At 33.8% G+C, this 26,472-nt stretch overlaps 2 protein-coding genes and 1 pseudogene across 2 annotated transcripts; 2 read left to right on the top strand and 1 right to left on the bottom strand.

Moving 5' to 3' along the window:
- Positions 1-4,054: 4,054 nt before the first annotated feature.
- LOC145130776 (protein NRT1/ PTR FAMILY 3.1-like) lies at positions 4,055-13,625 on the bottom strand (annotated as a pseudogene).
- A 3,710-nt stretch (positions 13,626-17,335) lies between these two features.
- On the top strand, positions 17,336-20,964 carry LOC145130775 (uncharacterized). Its single transcript, XM_079065544.1, has 3 exons — positions 17,336-17,587; positions 17,933-17,942; positions 18,041-20,964. Exons 1-3 carry the CDS (start codon positions 17,336-17,338, stop codon positions 20,962-20,964), a joined length of 3,186 nt encoding a protein of 1,061 aa, XP_078921670.1.
- Positions 20,965-23,367: 2,403 nt separating this feature from the next.
- On the top strand, positions 23,368-25,691 carry LOC145130774 (replication protein A 70 kDa DNA-binding subunit B-like). The gene is made up of 10 exons (XM_079065543.1): positions 23,368-23,572; positions 23,682-23,766; positions 23,838-23,962; positions 24,216-24,297; positions 24,345-24,414; positions 24,574-24,728; positions 24,809-25,080; positions 25,184-25,297; positions 25,452-25,557; positions 25,679-25,691. The coding sequence occupies exons 1-10, from the start codon at positions 23,368-23,370 to the stop codon at positions 25,689-25,691; spliced, it is 1,227 nt and encodes a 408-aa protein (XP_078921669.1).
- Positions 25,692-26,472: the final 781 nt, after the last annotated feature.

Below are 26,472 nucleotides of genomic sequence, written 5' to 3'. Positions count from 1 at the left end.
TAACATAGTTTTAGGGCAAAAAAAAATTGTAAAAACAGTGACTCAGAATTTGGAGAAAAACTGAAGCTTCATAAAACTGAAGAATGATCATTCAAATTAAACTTGGAACACATAAATATAAGGCAGTGTTTTGAATAGGCCTCAAAAGATCCATGGGCTAAACACAAAACCCAAAACTAAACCTGAAAAAACATAAAAACCTCCAACTTTTCTTGGAATGTGTTTTTAGGACTTAAAAGTGTTCAAAGGCTTACCATGATGTGTTCATCGTTTCAAGCTTTGATTCTATTGGTAGTAGGCAAAAAACGGAGTCCTATGGCCAAAGTTATGGTTGTAACGCCCGGAAATTCAGGCTACACATAATAAGTAATAGTTATTAAAATTAAATCATTGATTAGGATAATCTATAGTCGCGCGTGCTGCTGACTATATAATACAAGTTTCGTATTAAGGAAAAGTAGGAAAAATCAGCCGAATAGTCCGTAAGTCGTAATAATAAGTTGGCCAAAACATATATATATATATATATATATATATATATATATATATATATATATATATATATATATATATATATATATATGAGAAAACTATAAAATTTCTCCATGTGGTTTCACAAAAACTGTGGATATGGTCCAAAAAGTTTACGAATTGCATGTAAGGTCCAAAATCAGGAATTTATTGTAATTTTGGTCCTAAAAAACTTGAAATGACTATTTTGACCTTTTAATTTATTTTTTGCATTTTTTATCTCTATTTTAACATTTTTTTAAAAAAAAAAGAAAAAGAAATCAGCCAACCCCTTTAAAAAGAAACCAGTCAAGCCCACACTATGGTATATTTCTTCTCTATATCCAAAAAGTTTACGAGGGTGGAGGTGTTAATTTTTTATTTTTTTAAAATAATAAAATATTAAAAAAATACAAAAAAGAAATTAAAAGTGTAAAACCATCATTTTAGCTTTTTTATGGACCAAAACCACGAGAATTTCTTAAATTTAGTTCCAAAACCATGAGAATTTTCTGATTTTGACATTTTCATGCAAGTCAGAAACTTTTTGGACTCTATCCACAGTTTTTGCGAAACCACAAGGACCAATTTTCCAGTTTAGTATATATATATATATATATATATATATATATATATATATATATATATATATATATATATATATATATATATATATATATATTATATTTAGAAAGTACACGTTGTCCCAATCCCGAAATATAAATTTTGTAGAAATCCGACTTCATATGAAAGAGATATGAATTTTATTAGATATAAAAATCAACCGCATAATTAAAAAAATTATTAACGTCAAAAGGTACAAAGAGAATGGTTGACTTTTGGGTAAAGTCAACAAAAATGAAAATCGTAGTACTCTCTAAGATAAGAATATTGGTAAAAGGAACACTAAAATCGCAGTCCGTACGAGACAGTTATGATTTTTACAAAATCATTAAATCACATAAAAATAAGGGCTAAAAATAAAGTCAGAATTAGCTGATGGAGTTTAAAAAAAAGTTGTAGATCTCGTAGAGAGCTTTCCGGGGATATAAAGAACGTCGAAAATGGAGTGCGTATGAAGAAGTTACGAAAGTAACAAAATCTGCGTTTTGTGCACCGCGGTGTGCCGGGTGCGTGACACACACTTATAAAAGGCGAAAACACGGACCACGGAGAGCCTAACACATGGCACAAAATGGTTGGGGTCGTCACCTTAAAATGCGCGACGTGCACTCGTTTTCCACACCGTGCACCCCAAAATCGGCTATAAATAGGAGGTTAAGCCTCATTCTTTCTCCCAAAGCTTCCTAAACACTCTCACTTGATTTCTTTCAGTTCGAGCTCATTTTCTATTAGTTTTAGCCTTCGTTGAAGCCCTGCGACTCCTGAATTAGTAGTAGCTAGCGAGTAGAAGCTCTGCCAGTGCAATTTCCTAACTTTTGTCTGGAAGAACCTCTGTAAGTTAATCTACACTCTAGTCTTTTCAGTGTAACTTATATTTATAGTCATAATTCATTATTATGAACATATAAATAAGATTTACTATTGATTCCAAGTCATAATACTGATTGATTTACTTATGGGAGAGGTGTCTATAATGGTCATGTTGGCTTGACTGTTGGATTTCAGAAAAACTATTATGTCGAAATGATCCTGTCTCCTAACCGTCATGCCTGGTTGATCCTTACTTTATAGATTTTGATGTAGACACTGGGATTAGTGACGAATCTATACTATAATTATTATAGTCACCAGGATTACGAAACTAGACTAAATCTTAGTACTTTATGCGTCCGGGTCTTTTCGAAGTACGAAGCGAAACTCTGCCGAAATCATCAGTCATCCACTTTTATCAAGTGAGTGCATAGTTCTTTCATCTTACACATACATAAAGAAGTATTTAGATATCTGAATGTTATATGTGCAAAGATGTTATGTGTTAGATGAAATATTACAAAGACAAATTACATGATGTATACCGTATATGTATTTTATAAAACTAATACATTGGGTAATAAAGGGTAGTAATAGATGTCATAGTATGATGAAAGATGTAGTCAAAGATAAGATGTCACGACTTTAGAAATGGTACTAGTGTGCCAACAATGTAGAAACGGTATTAGCATGCCAACGATGTAGGAATGGAACTAGTGTACCAACGATGTAGTCACTTAGCAGAGTACAGGTGACAACCACCAGACTATTCATGACAGTCCCGTGGAACACATGCAATTTTATAACTTGTAAGTGATGGACTTCCTTCCTATTTGTTGTGCTCTACCATACTGACATATACTATGGAGAAATACTTGTAACAATATTGTCAGCAACGATGACTATGATAGCCCTTAGGATAGATCCTTAGGGAAGAATAAAGAAGAAAATATGGATGGGTAATCGAGTTAATTGTTTGATATCATTGTGGGTTGAAAACCCTATGTACTCACGAGGTTTCCTAACCCGACCCACTCAGTTCATTTGAATCATAGGTTATTAAATAATGATACTCAGATAATGATATATGAGAGATTCAAGGAGATGTAGACCGTTAGTATATTGAGACATTGTAAGTCTCCATTTATGCTTATGTTTATGTATTGACAATGACATCTCGAGTTTTATATATAAAACACATTTCTTCGAAAATGTTTTGATAATATTATTATCATGTTTTTGGGACAAATTCCGCATAATAAATCTTTTAAGAATACTCTGATTTAATAAGCATAAACAAATCGGTCTTTTCTAGCCGTGAAAATAAGGATGTCACAATGGCTATTTCCGTGAAACCCGTTGATAACTTGATGAGCCTCTTGGAACATAAGGGAATGATCCCCCATGATAGGTCCCACATAACTCATTAATGCAACGTACAAACACAAACAAAGATTGGCCATGTTGCTTCTTAGAATAACCAGGACAAGATGTTCCTAAGGCCATATTAATTCAACGAATACCGCTGTTTTGGGGTACAAATTCTAGAAAAAATAATTCAAAATTTAAAGAAAATCTGAAGTTTTATAAAACTAAGGAGTGACCATCTAGATTACATCAAGAACACTTAAATAAGAAACATAAAATTTAATCGGGTCCCAAAGAGGCATTGGCCAAACACAAATCCAAAAAACATGAAAAAACAGAAAGATGTCCATAACTTCACATAGAAAGTATTTTTGTGACTCTCCCTTTTAGGTACTTACCATGAGATACCTAGTTTAAAGGGAGCCTTGATCGAGTCTTTGGGATAGTTGAATTATTGTTGTTAGTGGGATAATGCTCCTTATTTTTTTGGTTTCTTGTTATCTCTTTTAGTGTATAAACAGGTCCCTTATTTTGATGCAACCTAGGCAATATTTGAATTCAATAAAAGCAATAGTTTTCCCAAATTGTTTTTCGATTTCAACAAAGATAAACTAATGGAGGTCAAAGAAGAGAAAAAAGAGACACACACTAGTACATAAAAGGTTTAATAATGCGGTTATTATTATTTGTTGATGCGGTTTTCTAACCACGGTGGAAGATTGTAAATGCATAAAAGAACCGACTACGTACTATGACGACTACTTATGTTCCCAAAAGGATTGATCTCGTCTGAACTAAGCCCAAACCGTATGTTTCTCATCTCTTTTCCGAATTTAGGATACTTCTTATCAATGTTTCTCCACTGAGGCGAATCCGCAACATGTCTTAGTTTTCCGTCAATTACACGTTCTTCCGAATTCCAACAAAGTAACTTTGCTTCTTTTTCATTTGAAAATAACCTTTTTAATCTTGGTATAATAGGGAGATACCACAACATTTTAGCCGGTGGTCCATTTTTTGTCACATCGTCGTTAACTTCATCCGATTTTTTTTTTCCGTTTATACCTCGATGCACCACAAAAACACAATTATGTTTATTCTCGAACTCCTTTCTATACAACATACAATTATTTGGATATGCATGTATTCTTTCAACTTCCAATCCCATCGGACACATTAACTTTTTTGCTTGATATGTAGAAATGGGTAATTCATTGTCTTTCGGAAGAATGTCATGCAAAAACTCTAATAGACTTGTGAAACTTTTATCACTCCATCCGTTTTTCGACTTTAAGTTAATCAACCTCAATACCACATCGAGTTTCATAAATTTGGAACCGCTATATAATGGTGTTTCTACTTCTTCAAATAGGCATTGTAATTTTTCTTGTTCAGCATCACCCATATTAGTCTCCATGTCATTAAATATTTCATTGAAATTGTTATTTGGGTCATTTGAATGGTGATCATCGTCATCAACATATGAATCGTTGTTGTATGTACTATTATTAATATTTAAATTGCTCGACGATGTGCTACAATCAAGAAGTGTTTCTCCATGTCTTGACCGACAACTGTAATTAGGCACAAAACCATTTTACAACAAATGATACTCTATTTCTCCAGTATAGTTAAACGTTTTAAAGTTTTTACAAAGGTTACAAGGTCGAGAAATCGATTCATTTCCTTTATTCATGCGATTTGCTTCGGCAACCCTAATAAAAGTTTGAACACCCTCTATATAAAGTTCAGAAAAACATGAAGCTTTGTACATCCAATAATCACGATTCATCTGAAAATTAAAATAAAAAAACAAAGAATGTAATTGTAACATACACGTTCAGTTATCGTGTTTTGTTAGTTTAAAAATAAATAATATTATGAAATATTATATGATATTAAGCGTTGAGTTCTAACAAGATAGTTTTTACGAGATTTGATGTAAAACTATGTTTAGAATTATTCGGAAAGTATTGGAAGTCTTATGGGATTCCAATCAATAGTCAAATATCGAAATTAACGAAAATATAAAGTTAGAAATAAGTATTAGATGAACACAAGCAATAGAATATTAGAGGAGATATGCCTTATATTCTAATATGTGCTAAATGATAAATGAATATAGTGTGCCTTAGGTTGCTTACCTATATTGCTATTACTTGAGAAAGTTTAAGGTCTATTGCCGACCATAGTATGGGAAAGGAAATTTTATGTATTCCATATTTAAAAATTTCTATATTAGAACTGGCATGAAACTTTTCAAAGTAATAAAAAGACTTATGATTGTCGAAATCGATAATTTTATAGATAAATGATCGAGGAATATCGTAAAATAATATTTATCAAGTGATATCGTAAAATAATATTTATCAAGTGATATCGTAAATAGTGTATTAATACCTATAGAGTGGTATTGTACATTCAAACTATGTTTAGTGAAATCATAACATCCTTGGAAGAATGATGTGCGTTTGAAACACATTTGGGCGAGATAAATGTGTTGGTGCAATCTATGAAGTTGTTCCACCGCTGTCCAGATTGAAGCAGTGATTGGTTATAGAGTCAGAAGAACCGAAGATGGTGATCAATACTTCGGCAGTATCACAATTGATGTTGTGCAAGATTTAGAAGAATTAAATGAAGATCAAAGGAAAGGCTAATGAAGTTTTCAGAATCAATAGGCAAATACTTTGCCTAAACATTTTGATATAGTATGTAGTTCAAGTAGTAACCCTATACAGGATGTTCAGACTTAGTATTTAATAATACTGAGTGACGATTGACTTCTATCACATCCTTATGGAAGTTCCATTGTGTGTTAAGCCGACTTTAACATACATGATTAGGATGGTGAATTAAGTCATTTAGTGGTAAAAGGCTAAGTAACTTACTTGTCTAAGTAAGGTAGAATGCTTAGTTGAAGAAGGAATACACCCATAGTATTGTATGAGAAGAGATGTTGTAATTAGGAATGACAGAGAACCAAGTTGAAGCTATTAGAACATGCTGAGATGCATTTATAATGCGGACTTCTTAGAAGAGACTCCTATGAAGTAGACTTAAAAGATACACTCATGAGAAGAAGACTTACTCATATACAGGAATGACGATGTCATGGAAGGATAATGAAATGAACAAATGTGCATGGTGACTTGCATGCGTTAGAAGATGATGCAGATAGTTAGAGACCGTTTGTCTCCACACTACTAGAGTAAATTCTGGCATAGTGTGTCTTGCAAAGTAGATACTACCCGAGAAAGAATTTATATGAAGAATTGGAAGTAAAATTTCTATCGACCTATGAAAAAGTATTAGGATATGCTAGATCGAACATATGCATGAGAAGAATCTTAGAAGGCGAGTATAAGAAATCTAAGATATGTTTGATAGAAACGTGAAATCCCTAGTTGAGTCTAGGAGAAATTGTTCTATGTACTTGTTTGAACACACTCAGGTGTGAAAAGTTGTTTTGTGAAAACTTTTGAATGGTGACTTGGGAACTGCGAGACAATACTTGGGACGAGTATGAGTAGGTGTGAATAGTAGTAGAGGCCTATACTACTGGAAGCACATAACTCACACTTGGATCAGGGAAAGTCACAAGGTGACCAAGAAGCTAGAAGATTGATTCTGTTTTTGTTCGAGTATGTCATTACCTTCGTTCCGGTGATGACTAAGAAGATGATTTTTGTTCAGACCTTATTGGTCATAAAGAATCGAGTCCAATTAATATAAATCTGCAAAGTGAGTTGATTGGTTCAGAGAACCATGTCTTGTGTAGTGATGAAATTTCAGTCAGAAGATTGAAGAAGGAGATCGTGAACGAAAGAACGATTGATCTACGTAATAAAGAAGTAGAGTTAGTGCTTATTAAGTGGAAACATCATCGAGGCCGAAATTATACTTGGGAAAGTAAGAATGAGATAAGAACAAAATATCCCCAGTTATTTAAATCGATGTGTTTTCGGGGACGAAATCCTCAAAATGAGAAGGTATTTGTAACATACACGTTCAATTATCGTGTTTTGTTAGTTTAAAAATAAATAATATTATGAAATATTATATGATATTAAGTGTTGAGTTCTAACAAGATAGTTTTTACGAGATTTGATGTAAAACTATGTTTAGAATCATTCAGAAAGTATTGGAAGTCTTATGGGATTCCAATCAATAGTCAAATATCGAAATTAACGAAAATATAAAGTTAGAAATAAGTAAAAATAATGCTATTGAAAGTTGTAAAGAATCTCGTTAGAAACGTTTAGGCGAAAACCTCATCGAAATCCGAGTTATAACGAAGAAGTTATGACTTATTGAAGTTTCAAGACAGAACCGACACGACGCCGTATGACGTAAAAAGTGAGTTTTCAATAAACTACTTTTTGGCTTTAGTGATCTAAATGAAAGTCGTAGTATTCGTTAAACCGAGAATTTCCATAAAAAGAACGTCCAAATCTGACTTCGTATGAGGAAGTTATGATTTTTCTAAGTTTCGCAATAGAAGTAGACAGCTAAAAACTCGAAATAAAGATCGAGTGATTTTTAGCCGACGCAACCTAAACGAGAATCGAAGGTCTCGTCAATAGTAGTACAACGGTAAAAAGACAGACGAAAACAGACATCGGATGAAGAAGTTATGAATTTTTAACAGACTTTTCCTGTCCCGGCCCGTTAAAAATATAACATTAGAAATGAACTCAAAATTAGCCGACGAAGTCTAAATGAAAGTTGTAGAGCATAATCTCACCTACCCGTGGATATAAAGAACGTCAAAAACGGAGTTCGTATGCGAAAGATATGGATTTTTGAAGTTCGGAGCACAAACTTCGAGACCTGACTGCGTTCACGACGTGAACATAGCATTCACGACGTGAACTTGTTGAACGATACCTTTCGAGCCTAGAAGACGCACGACAAGCCTAGGGGATGACCGGGATCAAACTCACGACGTGAACATACATGGTTCACGTCGTGAACCTCAAATTTTGACCTATAAATAGAGGGCCAGCCCTCTTACTTCCGTTTACGCAAAAACGCAACCATCTCTCTCGTATTTCTGATTTTGAGCTATTTTACCGAGCCGACGATCGCTAGCTGCTGACAGTGTTTAGTCAAATTCTACCGGTAAAAGCGCTATTTAGGGGTAATTTCAACGCAACATTCAGTTATTTTATGGGTAGTTCAATATATAGGAACAATTGTATGTTATGTGTTATATGTGCTATGTGCTTTTCCGTGTTATCATCTCGTGTTATTATTTCCGCTATTATGGTAGCAAAGTTGTACCTTTGACCATGTGATCAGTGAAAGGACTTAGATTCACGGTGGTACTGGTATGTAGCCTCTGGCCATGTAGAGCATGTCTCGTAAGAGAATGACTTCTATTATATGACATTGGCAAAAGGTTAGATAGGGCTAAAAGCCTGAAATCTACCAAAATGTTTAATCAGAAATCATATGTCTTCTGTGCCATTTGTGCCATTTGTGCCAAAGTGTTATTGATGTATATCAAGTATTGAAATTGTTATGTCTCATTGATTGTATATCATTGAATCAAATCATCGATTGATATGGAAAGCTTGTCGCATTTCACATATGCCTTTGTTGTTCCTTGTACCCCTTTGCTTCTGCCATATTAAGGTATATATATGGCATAACGTTATATTGTATCTATTATTGAACTCACTAAGCGTCACCGCTTACCCCTCTCAGTGTTTAACAATTGCAGGTAATGAGAATCCAGTATAGTCATATACTGTTGGAAGATTTAGAATAGTTTATACTATTACTTTTGTACTTGGGTTTATGTTGTATAAAAATTATAATATCCTGGTAGTTATGTAATATACTGAAACTTAGTCGGTTTGTAATTGTATCCAGTATTTTGTAATGACACTATCAATGTAAAATATTATTTATAAATATGCATGTAGCATGTTTTGGAGTAACAATATTGTGAAGTTTGAAAGTTTGGGTCTTTCAGAAATACGAAAGTTAGGGTCTTTCAGTAATATATCGAATTTAAACAAACATGTTATGTAAATTTTAACATGTTAATAATCTATAAAAATCAATTTAAAAAATAACAATAAAACAATCATTTAATAAATAAACAGGTAGAATAAAATCAAAAGAACAATAAAATTAAGATTACCTTTAATAAAGATAACCAGACAATTAATGAGGATATTTTGAGTTTTTGTGCATTTATGCACAGAGAGAACCTACACGAAGAAGAAGAAGTTCGCATTTACAAACAAAAACCCTCAAAGGATATAGCTAGCTTTTAATTGATGCGTTTTTCAAAATATCGCATCAAAAAATCGAAATTTAATGATGCGTTTTATAAAATAAAAGCACCAAAAAATCATAATAATGGTGCGTTTACAACAAGTCGCATCAAAAAATCGTTTTTAATGCTATTTTTTTAACCACATTAACAAATTTGTCGAAGGATATTTTTTAGTACTCTTTTAATGCGGTTTGCGTATTTTTTGATGTTGTAGGCATTTAATGAGGCGGTTTTTATATACAACCGCCTAAAAAAAACATTAGCAGTATTAAAACTCTTCTGTACTAGTGACATGTGCAATAAAAAGATGAAGATGATGTAAAAACTAGCATAAGTAGTAACTAGGAATAGCAAGAAGAAGTAAAGAAGCGGGAGGGAAAGTCGGTCATAAAAAATGTTAGGAAAAAGAGGATTAAATGGAAGAGAAGGACCATAAAAGGAGTCCTAATTAGAATCCCTAAAATACCATAACCAACACTTTTGAAAACAAAAAGAGAAATGGCAAGAAAGACAACAGTTTCTATTAATATAGCATCATATGAACATAAAGACGCAAGAGTAGTGACCCAAAAGACAAAGGAGAAGGATAGATGCAAGAAACCAATGAACACGAGGAAGATAAAGCATGTAAAATAAATAAGATTGAAAAAATAAATGGATGATGACAGCACAACTGATCTGTTGATTTTGAAGGCCCTATGTGAAAAATAAAAAAATACCCCTAAATGTAATTTTTTATATAAGAAAAATCAATGATAAGTCGATAATTTTTATAGAATTAATCAAAATAAAAATTGCTAGTGATTCGTTACTAAGAACATCTACAATGAAGAGTTTAATGAAAGAGTTGAAATGAGAAAGTTGAATAAAATGATAAAATTAGTTGTCATCTAATTGATAAAATTCTATCATTATCAAAGTCATATTCACATTCAATGATTTTGGATTTCAATGAACATTGTACTATTCAATGCATAATAGATAAAAAATAATAGAATTATATAGAATATAAAATGATAATGTTTGAACTCTATATAATTCTAAGAATGCCATAATCTGTCACTATTTTGTCGCTATACTAATGCGCGTACACAATTATGAGCCCACACGAACCTTGTACATGTATACACACACCCCATAAATGCCAAGCCGACACTTGATGACATAGATGAAGATGATGATGTAATGCTATCCTTAATGGACATTAGAATTAATTGATATTCTTGTATTTTTAATTATTACTTACTATTCAATAAAGATCGGCTAGAATTAAGCCATTTTCACAATCCTTTAATTTACATGTAAAAGAATCATATAACAATCATCAAATGGTACAGTTAGATACCTACGATCAACTCCACGTCTCCATCTTCTTTATTTTTTACAGGCTCTTCCAGTGGCTTATAAGTATAAAACCATGCGCATGTAAAATAATAAAAAAGGTTTAAAACTTGAATCCCACTTACTAACATGTAGTAATATTCCAATCTACCTCTGTTCAAATTCCGATCAGGCAGCCAATTTCTGCCATTTTTATTAGTGCACTTATGAACCATGGTCACCATTAATGTCCCTGCATATTGTCCAAGAGCAACAGCACTCCAGTAAAGAGCCAACGCCGTGCTTTTCATACTTTCTGGCGACTGACCATAAAGAAACTCAAGTTTACCAACGTTAAACATCGCTTCAGCCACACCATGAAGTGAATACTGGGGAATTAACCAAAACACACTTATGGGTATGGTTTCAGTTGGCTTGTCGAGCAAGTTATGATCCCTCGCTGCTTGTTTTCTTTTTACTTCCACAAAAAATGCAACGAACGTTGCAAAAATGTTTATGACGAATCCCACGCCGATTCTTTGTAAACATGTGATTCCTGAAGGGTTTTTTGTGAAGCGATATGCAAAGGGGACAAATACACGGTCGTATAAGGCTAGGGTTACAAGGGTAGCGAGGACACCAAAGACAGCCATGCTCGCCGGAGGTATTTGCAATGAGGCGGAGAGGTGGCGGTCCATGGTGCGAGCTTGTGTGAGGGTGAAGCTACCTTGGTGGGAATACGCCATCACATATATTATTCCTGTTGATATGATTGGCAACAAGCGAATCATGGACTTTAGTTCTTCGACTCTATGTACAGTAGCGATTTGCCAGAGATTTGGCAAGTTTGAAAAGTCGGTGTCTTTCTCGGTAATTATGGCAGCTTTATCAAACCACCTTTAACAATATAACAAAAATAATCAATCAATTTAATAAGATGCAAGGAATTTTTCGACATATAGCTATCTTACCTCAATTGATTGGTATGAACAAGTCGTCCATCCTTAGAGATACTCGCATCAAGCTCTTTGTTTTCATAAAGAAGAGTATCATCAGTTAGAACCCCGGACTTCCTTTTCTTTACTGCAGCAGCTATCACTTGAGCAAGTCTAACAAATGGGCTTCCTTCTGGTTTTATTTTCTGATATAGTGAAGAGCCTACTAAAAATGCTATGAACGCAATACCCATTGCTATCGTTGGAATACCAAGTCCCCAACCCCAACTCACACTATCTTGGATGTACACAACCACCGTAAGAGCAGATAGACTTGCTAGCGACAAGAAAAAGTAGTACCAGTTGAAGAAATTCCAGGTTGTTTTCGCTTGAGTTTTCAATTTGGATATGTCAAGTTGATCTGCAGCAAACGCAACGACACAAGGTCTCGTGCCTCCTAACCCGATTGAAGTGAGGAGGAGGGAGATATAAAGCACCTATAGTTGAGATGATGACGCTTCCTGGCAGTTGACTTGTGTCGGACATTGTGGTGGCCGGAACTGAGGCAAGACTGCTGATATTGTAATGATGATCATTCCCTGCAACATATGAAGCTATGTGTTTAGATTTCATTCATTTGTGTAATAATTAGTAGCTAGGTGGTGTACGGATTGATAGGAAATGAACCAGCTCGTAAATGAGCAAGGCAATGATGATGGTCCAGTAACGACCGGCGAAAGAGTCGGCGACGAGTGCACCGATGATGGGCATTAAACTTGACAGGCCGCCGAAGTTAGTGAGTGTGTTGGATGCGTTAACCAATGGCATGTTGAGTTGTTGGGTCAAGTATGTTAGTAAATTGGCTTGGAAACCAGTTGCAGCGAATCTGTCACATATCTCATTTGCTGTGAAATCGATCAACAAGAGATTCATCAGTACATCTTGTACACAATACGATTTATGGTGTCCATTGTCAAATTCGACAATTTTCGTTGGTAATTACCATTTTGCCCATTTTGCCCTTTTGTCCAAGTGTTGACTAAACGATAAATATTTGATCCAAGTAATAACTATTTAATTTCTTAAATATATGATATAAGTAATAAGTAAGATGTAGGAATTAACTATCGACTATTTATTTACCAAATTTTGTGTTCATCACCATGCAATAAATAATGAAATTAAGTAGCTTTTTACTACTTTTTGTTCACCAACAATACTTCATCAAAGAAAATAAAAATAAAACAATTTCTGACATAAATATGTATGTACCGAATGTAAATTATAAATTAACGTAAATATTCAAAAAGATATTTGAGAAATGAATAACGGGAAATGGAATGATATAAAATGAGGTCACATTTATGAAAAAGTAACACTTAATAAGAGACTTTTCTTTTATTGAATTTCCCATTAAGTTGTTTTTTACAACTAAATCAGAAATAAACATTTGTATATAATTTGCAGATCAAATCATGTGTTCATTGATTTATTAAGTAAAAAATACTAACACATTTCATTAATTCAATATTCAAACTTAAACTTATGTTGTCAAATAAGTTACAATTAAGGGTGAGTTATATGCCAAACATATGTTACTCGCGCCATGAGCAACAAACCTTTCACAGGAAGCTCTAATGAAATAGTAGTCGGGTTTGAACATACATACCGAGGATAAAGGGCATGGTTTTGATCCCACCAAGCTTCTTTTGCTTTACCACTTTCATACTTTCGGCACCTTCTATGTTCTCATTCTTTGGTTCCATCTTACTGATGTTTTTGAGTGATATGAAGCTTTCACCAATGGCTGATTCACACAAAAATATGCACGTACACTGGCTATAATATTATTAGGCTTGTTGTGGTCTTGAATCTTGATCACGATATAAACCATTTTATTGGCCAACTTTAGGTAGCCAAGACTTCTCAAAACTTTTTAGAGTTTAAACAAAAGCAAGACAATGTTAACAGCTCCATCTTGACTTTCAGTTTTTGGGATTTTGTGGGTATGGTTTCGTGATAATCGCAATGTGCACAATTCGCGCTTTTGATCACCATGTTGGGGTAAATATATGATTTTTATGTAGAAATTGCTTATTGTAATCGTGATATTCGTTCCTTACTAATTAATATTTTTTTAGAACGACAAATCTAATTTATTTTGAAACTACTTCTAATTTGACCTATGTCCTCAACGAGATTTGAATCCTCGGACGGAGGAGGACAACACTTGATACCATTATGTAAACTTAATTTTAAAGCAAACAAAAGTAAAAAACAATACAATTTTGTTAGAAAGACTGAGTTAAATATTGCTTTTTCATATATCATAGTAATTACCTCGACCACTTCTCCCAGTTGTTGGTTGTTTGAGTTCCAATCTGAAAAGTCCCTAGTAGAGATCAAGAATCTTTTGGATAAACCAATGAATTATAGTATTTGACGAGAAAGTTTTTAACAAAAACTTTATTATTTCTATAATATTTTGTACTTTATTTAAAAGGATAATACCTTAAAGACTTTATAATACTGTAGTACTTTGATATGTGACTTAAAGGGTCACAACATAATGTTGACGTAACATATGCAGTAACATCAAATTGCTAGTATGTTATTAGAAAACGGTTTTACATGTCATAATAAGTTATGCATTGTCATTAGTCACAGATATGAAGATAAGTAAATAGTAGTTAAAAACAAGATAAAGTATTATAAAGTCACTACTTGGATTATTCGTACATCATAGGTTTGAAACTTACACATTGATCGATACTTATGTTTTCGTTTTTTGTTAATATATTTGTACTTGTCTTGGCTAAGCTATTAGAAAATAGGGTACGAAACTGAATTAGAATCTGGATGCTTTGATTTATCGTGCATGGTCATTCTTCTTGATAGTGTTTTCTTGTATATTATGTGGTTATCATGAAATTCAATCCAGAACATTCATTTAAAATCACTTTCAATCTTGACATAAATCTGTTGGATTGTGGATACCCCGTATAGGGATACATATGTATTGTAAACATTAACATTTTCCAAATGTTATTACACTGTAGGTAAGAGCACATCAACCTACAGTGTTATTACACTGTGCTTCAAAGAGTCAAACGCTGCTTCATACAGTTCACGATCTCAAACCAATTACCACCATCGTCATACCGCAACTTCTACCTCTACTTGCACACCACTTGCTCGATCCGTTCTCTGCACGAGTAGCTCAATCTCTTCTCTCAATTTCTATGTCTCAAGCCAATTACCACCATCGTCACATCTACCTCCACCTGCGCGCCACTTGCTGGAACTGTTCTCTGCACTGGTTGCTCTATCTCTTCTCTCTATTTCTATGACCTCATAGCTGTCAGCCACACCTCACCCATCATAAGGTATTTTCTTCTTTGACATCTTTTGAGCATCTTCAAAGATTTTTTTGGGTCATTTTCCTTTCCTTCTATGTTCCCATGTCAGAATTCTGTGCTCATATGACAGAAAAAAAAACATGGGAATAAATTAGGGCTAAAGTTTCCATGCTATTCTATTGAGTCTGTATCAGAATTCTATGTTCGTATGATAGAAAACCATGAGCAGAAATTAGGGCTAAAGTTCCCATGGTATTATGTTGATTCTATAATTTAGGGCTTAAGTAAAAGTAGACCAGCAATAAACAAATTTAGTAAAAAAAACTATTGTGGCCTTCAATCACCACAATCTGTTCATCTTCACAGTTCCATTCTTGCAATCGACTTTCGGCTTCAGGGGTCATAAGAGAAGCAAGCAGGACAGTGGTCTGAATGGAGCTCCCAAGACAGCAAGACAAAGGTAAAAATTCCTCATTTTAGTTTATTCTTCACAGATTCATTAATCTCAGTTCCCGATTATTAATTAAATGCCTTAATTTCTCTTTCTCCCTGAATAACATATTGAAAGTGTACTTATATAATCCATTTTTCCTTTAATAAACAAAAATACCAGTTTTGTTTCTTTGCTTGCTGCCATAATGCATTTTTCCTTTGGTAAACAAAAAAAATATTAGCATCAAAGTTTGAACAATTGTTAAATTTGATTTTTATTATGTTACATGTAAATGATTTAATGCCCATGTCTGCATTCTTAGCCATTAAATGATTGTTTCAGGTTCCTTATATTGTTATCTGTTGCTTTAGTTCTATTTCCTACCTTTGGATTTCAAAAAGGTACCCTCTAAGCCGTGTTATGTATAATGTGTTGTTTTCATCGCTTATTTAGCTTGGCCTTTTTTCTTTACTAACTGATTTGTTTTTGCTATATCTTGATGCCTCTATCTTATATTGTTATGATTTTCCATTATATTAAAAGCCAACTTATTTCTTTCGCCGATTCGTTTCACAACAATATGCAACGAAAAAAGAAAAAGCTTAATCATAATGATGAACATCCACTTGAAAATTATGTTTCTTCTCCACAATCCAGCCCACATGCTTTTTCTGATAGCCCATCGAGTTCTAAATCTACAAAAAATCGTGTGTCAAAAAGGCTTATGTGTACAAAACTTTCGGTATTCAAGGACTCTCATATTTCAACACCTCATGTCCAACAACCTCACAATTCTCAATCTTTTGGTTCATGTGACTAACAGAATCAATGGTATGTCTAAAAAAAATCCGTCTGGGGTTTCTCATGTGTATACATGATATGTTCGCCACCTGCTTAAGCATGACTCAGATGTTATTAACTATGTTGTTTGTCATGTTTTCCAGGTCCATCTACTGCATATTTGGATTTGGGTGATTGTGACCAAATCTGCGAGCATTGTTATGCATGCTTCTGGTATGCTGAACGACGGAAAGGTCTTCCCGAAAATCAAAGACCTAAATATAGTCGTTGTTGCAAAGGCGGTCGGGTAATGTTGCCGCTACCAAGGCAGCCTCCAGAGATAATTAAAGAACTCTTTAAAGATAAGCACTTTATGGAAAACATCCGTGCTTATAACATGATGTTCGCCATGACTTCGTTCGGGGCAAAAGTGGATGATTCAGTTAATAATGGGTCAGGGCCTTATGTATTCAAGGTAGAAGGGCAGATTTCTCATTGGATGGGATCTTTGTGTCCACCAACTGATGGTAATCCAAGGTTCTTGCAAATGTATATCTATGATACTAATAATGAAGTTTGCAACAGACTTCGTCATTTTAGTGGCTCTGAATGTGGCGATCTAAAACCAGAAATTGTCAAGACTTTGATTGACATTTTCGACAAAATCAATGATTTAGTCAAGCTATTCAGAACAGCTAGAGATATATGTCTTCACGAACAACCTCAAGAGTTCATGGTCAGGTTATATAATAGTGGAAACCAAATGCGCTATAATGCTCCTACTCTGGGTGTGCTAGGCGGAATTGTTTATGACAGCGGGTCTACATGTAAAAATGATTTTGACATAATAATCCGCATGAGAGATGGGCGGCCTCGAAGAATAAATAAGTTGCATCCTTTGTATATGGCGTTGCAGTTCCCGTTACTGTTTGTTTTTGGTGAGCATGGTTGGTCGATCGAGCTTAAGCAAGTAAATGATGGATGTATAGGTGATAAGCAACTGACGATGAATATGTTTTACAGCTTTCAACTACATGATCGGTTCAACATATATGCATTGTTACCTAGAGGAGGCAGGTTGTTCCAACAGTTTTTAGTTAATGCATATATATCTATTGAGCAAAATAGATTGGATTACATTGAATCAATGCAAGATGTTTTTAGGACCGAGTACCTTCAGGGCGTTCATGATGCGTGATTGAAAGGTGATTCTGATGGCCATGATGTCGGGAAAAGGACAATATTGCCCGCGTCTTTTACTGGCGGTCCTAGATATATGTACAAGCATTATTAGGATGCCCTTGCTATATGTAGAGTACATGGAAATCCTCAATATTTTATAACATACACTTGCAATGTTAAATGGCCAGAGATTTCAAGATATCTAGCACAATATCCTGGAATGAAGGCTGAGGACAGGGCTGATATTATTGCTAGAATATTCGAGATGAAGGTTAAGGATTTTATTCACTATTTGAAAAATGAAAAACCTTTCGGATAGGTTGTAGCAGGTAATGTCATTATTAACTGGCATATTGTTCATCCATTACAATATATTGTCTCAAAATCTTATATCCTTATCTTATGTTTTTTTTTCTTATGCATGCAGAGCTGTATACTATAGAATTCCAAAAAAGAGGCATGCCCCATTACCATACTCTCCTGTGGGTGTCACCTCCATATAAAATTCATACCCCAGAACAGCTTGATCAGTTTATTTCTGCTGAAATCCCTGATCCAGTCGTTGATCCTCAACTCTACAAGATTGTCACCGAGCTTATGATGCATGGACCATGCGGTCTTGCAAAGATGAAAGCACCATGCATGTTTGATGGGGTCTGTTCAAAGCATTTTCCAAAAAAATATGAAGATGTCACACGGTTTGATAAGGATGGGTATGTTCATTATAAGAGAAGAAATGATGGGTGCTTTGCAGTGAAATATGGAATCAACCTAGATAATGGATATGTTGTCCCATACAACAAAAATCTTTCTCTGGTTTTTCAGGCTCATATCAATGTTGAATATTGTGGTTGGAGTATGATGATTAAATACTTATTCAAATACATTTCCAAAGGAGCTGACCGTATTAGAGCCAAAATTACTAAATCTCTAGGCGAGCCTTCTGATAAAGTTGATAAAAAAACGAGCAACATCAATGAGATACAAAACTTTGTAGATGCTAGATTCATTTGCCCTCATGAGGCAGCTTGGAGGATATTCGACTTTCACATCCATCATCGAAATCCTGCCATGCAAGTGCTTGCAGTTCATTTGGAAAACATGCAAACAGTTACGTTTAAGGACAAACAACTGTTACAAGATGTTGTTGATGATCCAATGATAAAGAAAACAACTCTTACACAATGGCTAAAAAACAATCAGATTGATGATAGCGGTCATCATCTTACTTATCTTGATTATCTATCAAAATATAAATGGATTGCTCGAGGGAAGGACTGGTGTCGTAGAAAGTCAAAGAAGACGCCTCCTATTGGAAGATTAATCTATATTCATCCAACATGTGGTGAGCTCTTTTATCTAAGGATGCTTCTCAGTCACCAGGTTGGATGTCAGACATTTAATGATATCAAGACAGTAGGCGATGTCATATTTCCAACCTATCGTGCTGCATGCGAACAATTGGGGCTGCTTGGTGATGACAAAGAATGGACATATGCATTCGATGATGCTTCTAGCTGGGCAACTGCTGAAGAACTCAGATCCCTGTTTGCTCACATGCTTATATTTTGTGATGTTGCAGATCCTCTTGCTCTATGGACAAAACAATGGCGGCGAATGAGTGATGATATAGTCCAAAGAGCAGCTGCAGATTCACATGTTGTGAACTTACATGTTAATGAAGTTGACTTGCAACAGTATGTCTTATATGAGTTACAGATCTTGCTAAATTCTAATAACAGTTATTCCTCGCTTTGTGATTATGGTTTGCCTATGCCTCCACCGCATTTGCTTGCAAAATTAAAAAATAAATTGCTCATGGAAGAGAGAAATTATGATAGAGTTTCTCTGACCCAAAAAAAGGAAGTTATGGTGTCTGCGCTTAATTCCGAGCAACATATTATTTATGAGACTGTTATGAAAGCTTCTTTGCAAAACCATCAACTGCTTATGTTTGTTTATGGACATGGTGGTACCGGTAAAACATTGCTTTGGACCGCAATCATTTCTGCGCTCAGGTCTGCTGGGAAAATTGTTTTAGCAGTTGCATCTTCTGGTATTGCATCTCTTTTGCTGCCCTCAGGAAGAACAACACATTCTCGATTCAAGATTCCATTGGACCTTACAAATAACTCCATCTGTAGCATAAGTAAAAACACACAGCTTGCCCGTTTGCTTAGTGAAACTGCACTGATTATTTGGGACGAGGCACCAATGACAGATCGAAGATGCTTTGAGGCATTAGATAAGACACTTAAAGATATACTTAATGAGCCAACGCAGCCTTTTGGTGGAAAATCAGTGCTGCTGGGTGGGGATTTCAGACAAACTTTACCTGTAAAACCTAAAGGGAGCAAGAGAGACATCATAGAGTCATCTATAGTTGAATCGTCGGTATGGAGCCATTTCAAAGTATGTAAATTATCAAAAAATATGAGGCTTCTTCAACCTAATCTGAGTACCAAAGAAAAAGAAGAAATTGCTGCTTTTTCATCATGGTTGTTGCAGATAGGAGATGGACGTGTTGGTGTAGATGATGAAGATGATCCTACTGACACCAAATGGGTAGAGATACCAGAAAAATATCTCATACCAGATCATGAAGATGCTCTTAAGGATTTAGTTCGCTTTATATATGACGAAGACATTTTTCATAATCCAACAGCAACCATGTTCTGTGACAAAGCCATTGTTTGCCCTAAAAAGGAAACTGCAGATGAAATTAACAACCTCATATTGTGTAATCTGCCAGGGAAACCTATTGTTTATCTAAGTTTCGACTCAATTATTCCACATGCGAATGATAGAGGGGATACAGAGGTTCTTTATCCGTCTGAATATTTGAACTTGCTTAACTTCAGTGGTTTCCCTACTCACCGTCTTCAACTAAAAGTTAGTATTCCAATCATGTTACTCCGCAACATGAATCAGATGGAAGGGCTCTGCAATGGAACTAGGATGATTATCACACAGCTTCTACCAAGACTTATTCAGGCAGAAGTCATCACTGGAGTTCAGATAGGCCACAAAGTTTATATACCTCGAATCACTTTGAATCATACTGATAAAGAATTACCATTCGTTTTCAAAAGAAAGCAATTCCCAGTTAGAGTTTGTTATGCCATGACGATCAACAAGAGCCAAGGCCAGTCTTTAAACAAGATAGGAATTTATCTTCCTCATCCAATTTTCAGCCACGGGCAATTGTACGTTGCACTATCTAGGGCTACATCAGCAGCTGGTCTCAAAATACTGATTAAAAGACAAGAGGACCAGCCATCTAATTGTACAAAAAATATTGTCTTCTCAAATTTTTTAGCAAAATTAGAATCTGCACAGGTTGGTAGTTAAACACTTTTGTGATTTATTGCTTAAAATGTTAAAACTTAATGAAAAAATTTACGTAATGACCGTTGTTTCGTACTTAGTATTAGAGTTACTTCACTCAAAAATAACATGTAACTGAATTTTCATTTTTTGGGAAAAAAAATTCCTTATTTGAAGTCCTTCCTATTTTAGGCTGTAGATATGGAGCTTCTTCTTCATTGACTTAAAAAAAATCACATTCCGCAGCAGTAGCACCGATGATGTTGGTAATATTGAAGTTTGAAGATAGAGGTGGAAGGAATCAAACGTTGCAAGGTAATTATGTTACATGATTTTGTATAATATATAAGTAATAGAGAAAAAATGTAACTAAAATATCTTAATGAGTTATGTTTTGAAATTATATAAGTAAAAGGAAAAAAATGGACAGACTTATCAACCCCTCCTATTGCTATTTTGGTTTTTTTTAGTGTTAATGATGTTGCACTCTTCCACATGTTTATATACCCAAGAGAACTTTTTTTTATTTTTTCTTGGCAGTTTTTGCCTTTTTGGTGTTCTACTTTTGATGTACTACAAGAACACATGTCAGAATTATCAAATACAGGTAACCGATTTGTGTCATTTACTTTTTTGCCCTTCATGATTTTGAGTCTTTTTTGGTTTTGGTCCAAAAAATGGTCGCTTTCCCTTTTTACTGTTCGATTTAATTAACCTCATTGACGTGGCTCGCACCTGCACACATGGGCTTTTTGGTCTTTTCCTTCTTTATAATAAAAAATACCTGTGTAAGGCACATAAAAGGGGTAAATAGACCAAAAAATATTATGAAACAGTTAAATAGGGACCAAAAAAGGAAAAAAAAATTGGTTTCTTCTATAAATCATGTTTCTTAAAGTTGTTATGATAATAGAGCAGGGGTCTATGTTTTCTTCTGTTCTGATAAAAGATTTATCAAGCTATGAAGACTTTAGGCTTGATAACTATACAAAAAATAAAAGAAATCTTAATCACGTTTTTTTTATTATTTATTTTTCTATCTTCTATTTTAAACCTTATTACAAAACATTAATAACTAAATGATAAACCTTATAACTTAAATTAGATAACAGAAAATTTAAAAATATAAATTAGATGAAAAAACAACTAAATAACGTTCAAGCCTTATCCCTAAAATCAAAAATTCAATTTATTATCCCTAAAATCAAAAATTCAATTTATAAAAAAAAGGTTTTCGCATATAGCATCAGGCCCAGTACAATGCCCACGCTTCGCTCACTGTTTCCTCTTTCCCTCACGCAATATTCCAGGTACGATAGAACCAATCAGTCTTACCCCTCTTTTCCTCACGCAATCTTCTAGGTACGGTTCTCTTCGATCTCAATTTGGAGATTTCGTGATTTTTCCACCAGCCACTCCTTATTACCAGATAAAACACTTCATGCGATTTCACTTTTTCCACATATCGGCTTCCTGTCTTCCAGGTTAGTTCTCTTCGTTAATTAATTTTGTTGAATCTATGTTTCCAATATATTCATGCCTAATTATCATATCAATATATTAGTCTACAAGTTTTTTTAAATTTTTTTTTTACGGTCTTAGTCTCTGAATTATTAATTCTAATGTGATAATGAAATATATATCCACAACTACATAAACATTGTCTTTTTATACGTATAGGTACTTATAAAGAAAACTTTTAAAAGCTTAAACCGATTTTTTAATGCTTATTTCTGGAACTGCAAGAAATTTTAAACCAACTTTTAAACACTATCCAGGTAACATGATTTTATAGCCCAAAGTTTAAAAGTATGTTGTCAATTGTTGCTTATTTTTTAAAATTTAGTTTAAAATTTCTTGCATTTTTCTGCATTTATATTTTAACTGAATTATACAAATAATCTGAAACAAAGTTACATAAATAGTTCATGTGTAGTAGTAAAGTTACAGAAAGGTTCCATCTAATAGTTAACTTTTAGTCATTAATTATTCAACATCATTTGTGTATAAAAGAGTACCTGTAATAATAAACTTGCAGAAATGATCCCTGTAATAGAAAAAATTCCAATCTTTTATGGGAAAAAAATTAATTGTTGATTTTTCATTTTAATTTGAACTTCACAGATTCTACAAAAATGGATACAAGTATGGTAGCAAACTTAAACCCTGGTGATGGAGACAAGCCAATAGAAATAAAAGTCATTAGGAAATGGTTATCATATGGGAAAAAAGCTGAATGTTGCTACATATTCCTTGATAAAAGTGTGAGTGCCTTCACCATAATATTACATGCAATTGTCAATTATAATCAATTCTATGTTAGATACTTATACATATACATATAAAACCATTCATTTTTGGCAGGGAGATGCAATAGAGGCATGTGGTTGCCTGGGAGATAAAGGCTACTTTGATTCGATAATCAAGATGGATGGTTGTTACTCTGTAAGCAACTATGTGTGTGACAATGCAAATACTTTCTTTGTTACTGTCCCACACAAAACCAAAATCAAGCTAGGCAGGGCAGCAAAATTTGAAGAAATACGTGATGATGGATTTCCTGTGTACTACTTCAATTTTCTTGCATATGGTCAATTAGGTGCAAGGCTTGATAACCATAAGACACTCACAAGTATGTAATACTTATATATATATATATATATATATATATATATATATATATATATATATATATATATATATATCTTTTAAAATCACAAAATTGTTATATTTGTGTAAAGATTATATCGGAAGAGTTGAAAATGTGTATGAAGTAGTCAGAACTCAAGGAAATGCAATTTTGAAACTCAAACTAGAAAATTTGAGGTATTTTCTATCTCATATATCTAACAAAGACCAAGCATATCATATTTAATATCTGAAATATGTATGTTTAGTGGAACAATGATTGAGACAACTTTCTGGGATGAGGCGGCTAACTCATTTGATAAAGAAGTTATCGAAGCATTACCTTCTCCTGTTATTGTTGCTATTACTTCAATGAAAGTCACACAGTATCTAGGTACATTTTTCTCATTTTATTGTATTGAAGCATTTTACTTTCAAAGTACAATGCTTAATAAAGAAAAACACTTATTTAAAAAGAAAGAGAAATAAAGTTTAAAGTATTATGCTATATTAGAAAATCAGATTAAAGTACATTCCTATTTCTTGCATTTAGCAACATTTATAGAAACTGCCCCAACCTTATTATTTTTGCTTATTTTTCTTTTATTTTGTAATTAACAACATTGTTATGTTGGTTTCTTTAATAGGAAATTTGCAACTGACAGCAACTCCAGCCTCATATATTTACATCAACCCCACTATTCCCGAGGCTGTTGCAATGGCTGCAGAGTAAGTTCTTTATTCATATTTATATAACTTTGTGACATATCTTACAGTTCATTTTCTCTTTTAGGTTTGTCGAACGACATAATCAAAACCCTGTACTCAAGATACAATACCAAAAAAGTAAAGATGTAGAAGTCGAAAAGAAAAGAAACAGGTTTCCATGGTAGACTTGCTATCTCAAAACCCAAACCGTTATGCAGTAAGCCATCAAACCTTCTCTTATCTTAAAATATATATACAAATTTTATAGTTTTAAATTTAATATAGATAATATTACAGGGAGCTCAGTTCACTTGCAAAGCATCTCTGGTTAGCATAGATGCAAGCAAGGGTTGGTTTTATAAAGCATGTCATGAATGTCGTAAAAAACTTCAAAAAAGAGGAAACACACTTGCATGCGAAGATCATGATCAAGTTGCTAAACCAAACAATTTGTAAGTACTATGTTTTTTATGTCAACTAGTTGAGTATATAATCATCTTAACATACATATGTCTAATAATCGTATCAACAGGTTTTTTATCACAGCACACATCGCAGATGAGACCGCTCAAGCAAAGATAGTCTTTTTTGATGCTGCAGCTAGAATGTTGTTCCAAACAGATTGCAACACACTCATTGATCATCATGGATACACTGATCTGTACACATTGCCTGCACCACTCACCATTCTCATAGGCCAGCCAAAAATAATTCAATTCCGATTCGCAAGATTCTGTAGGCCGGGTGCTAAAGACTTTGTAGCAGATGCTGTTTTTGAAGATATAGTTTCTCCAGAAAAAGAAAGTCACACAGAAACAGACATTATCAACCAACCAACTACCTCACCATCATAAAAAAACACCCACTACATCAACTGATCCTCCATCTACTGCTTCTGTTACTCCAGCAAAAGCCTTTCAAGAGCGTCTCACAACATCACCCATCACACCCGCTTCCGCTGAAACTAAACATCACCAAATGAAATCTGTCCAGAAACAACTTTTCCAAACATCATCTGAAGGTACATAAATCTTACTAATCGTTTCTTCTAGAATCTATTTTAGGAATATATATATATATATATATATATATATATATATATATATATATATATATATATATATATATATAACATTTTTTTATTATTTGGAAAATAATATTGAAGGTTTTTGCAGATTCTCTTGACCAAACAGATGGTAAGTCGGTTAAGAAGCAAAAAAAATGTGTTGATGCAGCAAACGTGAACAACAAAACCCGTGTTGGTTCACGAGGAAAAGACAAGTAGTTGTGCTCCATGTCATGCAGTTCAGTAAGGTATATCTGTAATATCATGGATTGTCTATCAATTATTCAGTATTTCCTATATTCAATATTTATTTATGCTTTTTGAACAATGTCACAGGAAATATGATTAACTTTTGAGGCTCTGCCATATTTTCTACAAAAACTTTGGAGAGCTGGCGTGCTATGTAAAAACGTTTGGGACAGTTGTCGCTGCGATATTTTGTTACATCATGGGTTGTTACTACCGTGTATTTTGTTGAAACCTTTTGAAGAACTGCTACTTTTGCCCCTTTTGAAGAACTGCTACTGTTGCCATTACTTAAAATATGTTGAATATCAATGTCCCTTCTAAATATGTCTACAACTATGTAAAGTTGTTTATGTAAATATGTTTATTCAGCTTTTATTTATATTATCAGTGTTATATCTTTTTGCTTAACCATTTAACAAATTTAACATACCAAAATACATAATTCATACACTTTTCATCAAAAAATTTAAATAAATTTTATTAAACAATGTGAAACTTAAACTTCATTGCTTAAAGTACCGCCGCAACGCGCAGCCATAAAACCTCGTTAGCTCACAATATATCACACAAAGGACCCTAAACTGTACAAGAAACAAAATGAATGGATATAATTTAATACACTCCCTCAGTTTGAACACGGGGTTTATAAAATTTCAAACTTTACCAAAAATTTAAAAATAACTTAGTAGAAAGTCCATTTGTAAATATGTCTGCAATAGAACAAACAAAACACACATATGTCTAATGGCAACACGCTCCTAACAAAATATAAATCTATTTTCAAATGTTTGGTTCATTGGTGTTGAACCGGATTGGAAGCTAAATATATGACACTCACATTGTCGCAAAACACAACCGTCAACCCGTCACTTTAGACAATG

This window comes from Lactuca virosa, chromosome 8, assembly GCF_052849685.1.
Source record: "Lactuca virosa cultivar CGN04683 chromosome 8, Lactuca_virosa_CGN04683_v6, whole genome shotgun sequence".
NCBI classification, from domain to species: Eukaryota; Viridiplantae; Streptophyta; class Magnoliopsida; order Asterales; family Asteraceae; genus Lactuca; species Lactuca virosa.
The sequence above is the reverse complement of the archived record's forward strand: the minus strand, read 5'-3'. Positions and strand labels throughout refer to the sequence as shown.

What these genes read in the sequence shown, in the direction of transcription:
- LOC145130775 (XM_079065544.1), top strand. Translation starts at nt 17,336, where the DNA reads ATGGCGTTGCAGTTCCCGTTACTGTTTGTTTTTGGTGAGCATGGTTGG.
- LOC145130774 (XM_079065543.1), top strand. Translation starts at nt 23,368, where the DNA reads ATGGATGGTTGTTACTCTGTAAGCAACTATGTGTGTGACAATGCAAAT. An exon ending in TAACCATAAGACACTCACAA is followed by an intron (nt 23,573 to 23,681) that starts GTATGTAATACT and finishes ATTTGTGTAAAG; the next exon opens with ATTATATCGGAAGAGTTGAA. An exon ending in AGTTTCTCCAGAAAAAGAAA is followed by an intron (nt 25,081 to 25,183) that starts GTCACACAGAAA and finishes CTGTTACTCCAG; the next exon opens with CAAAAGCCTTTCAAGAGCGT.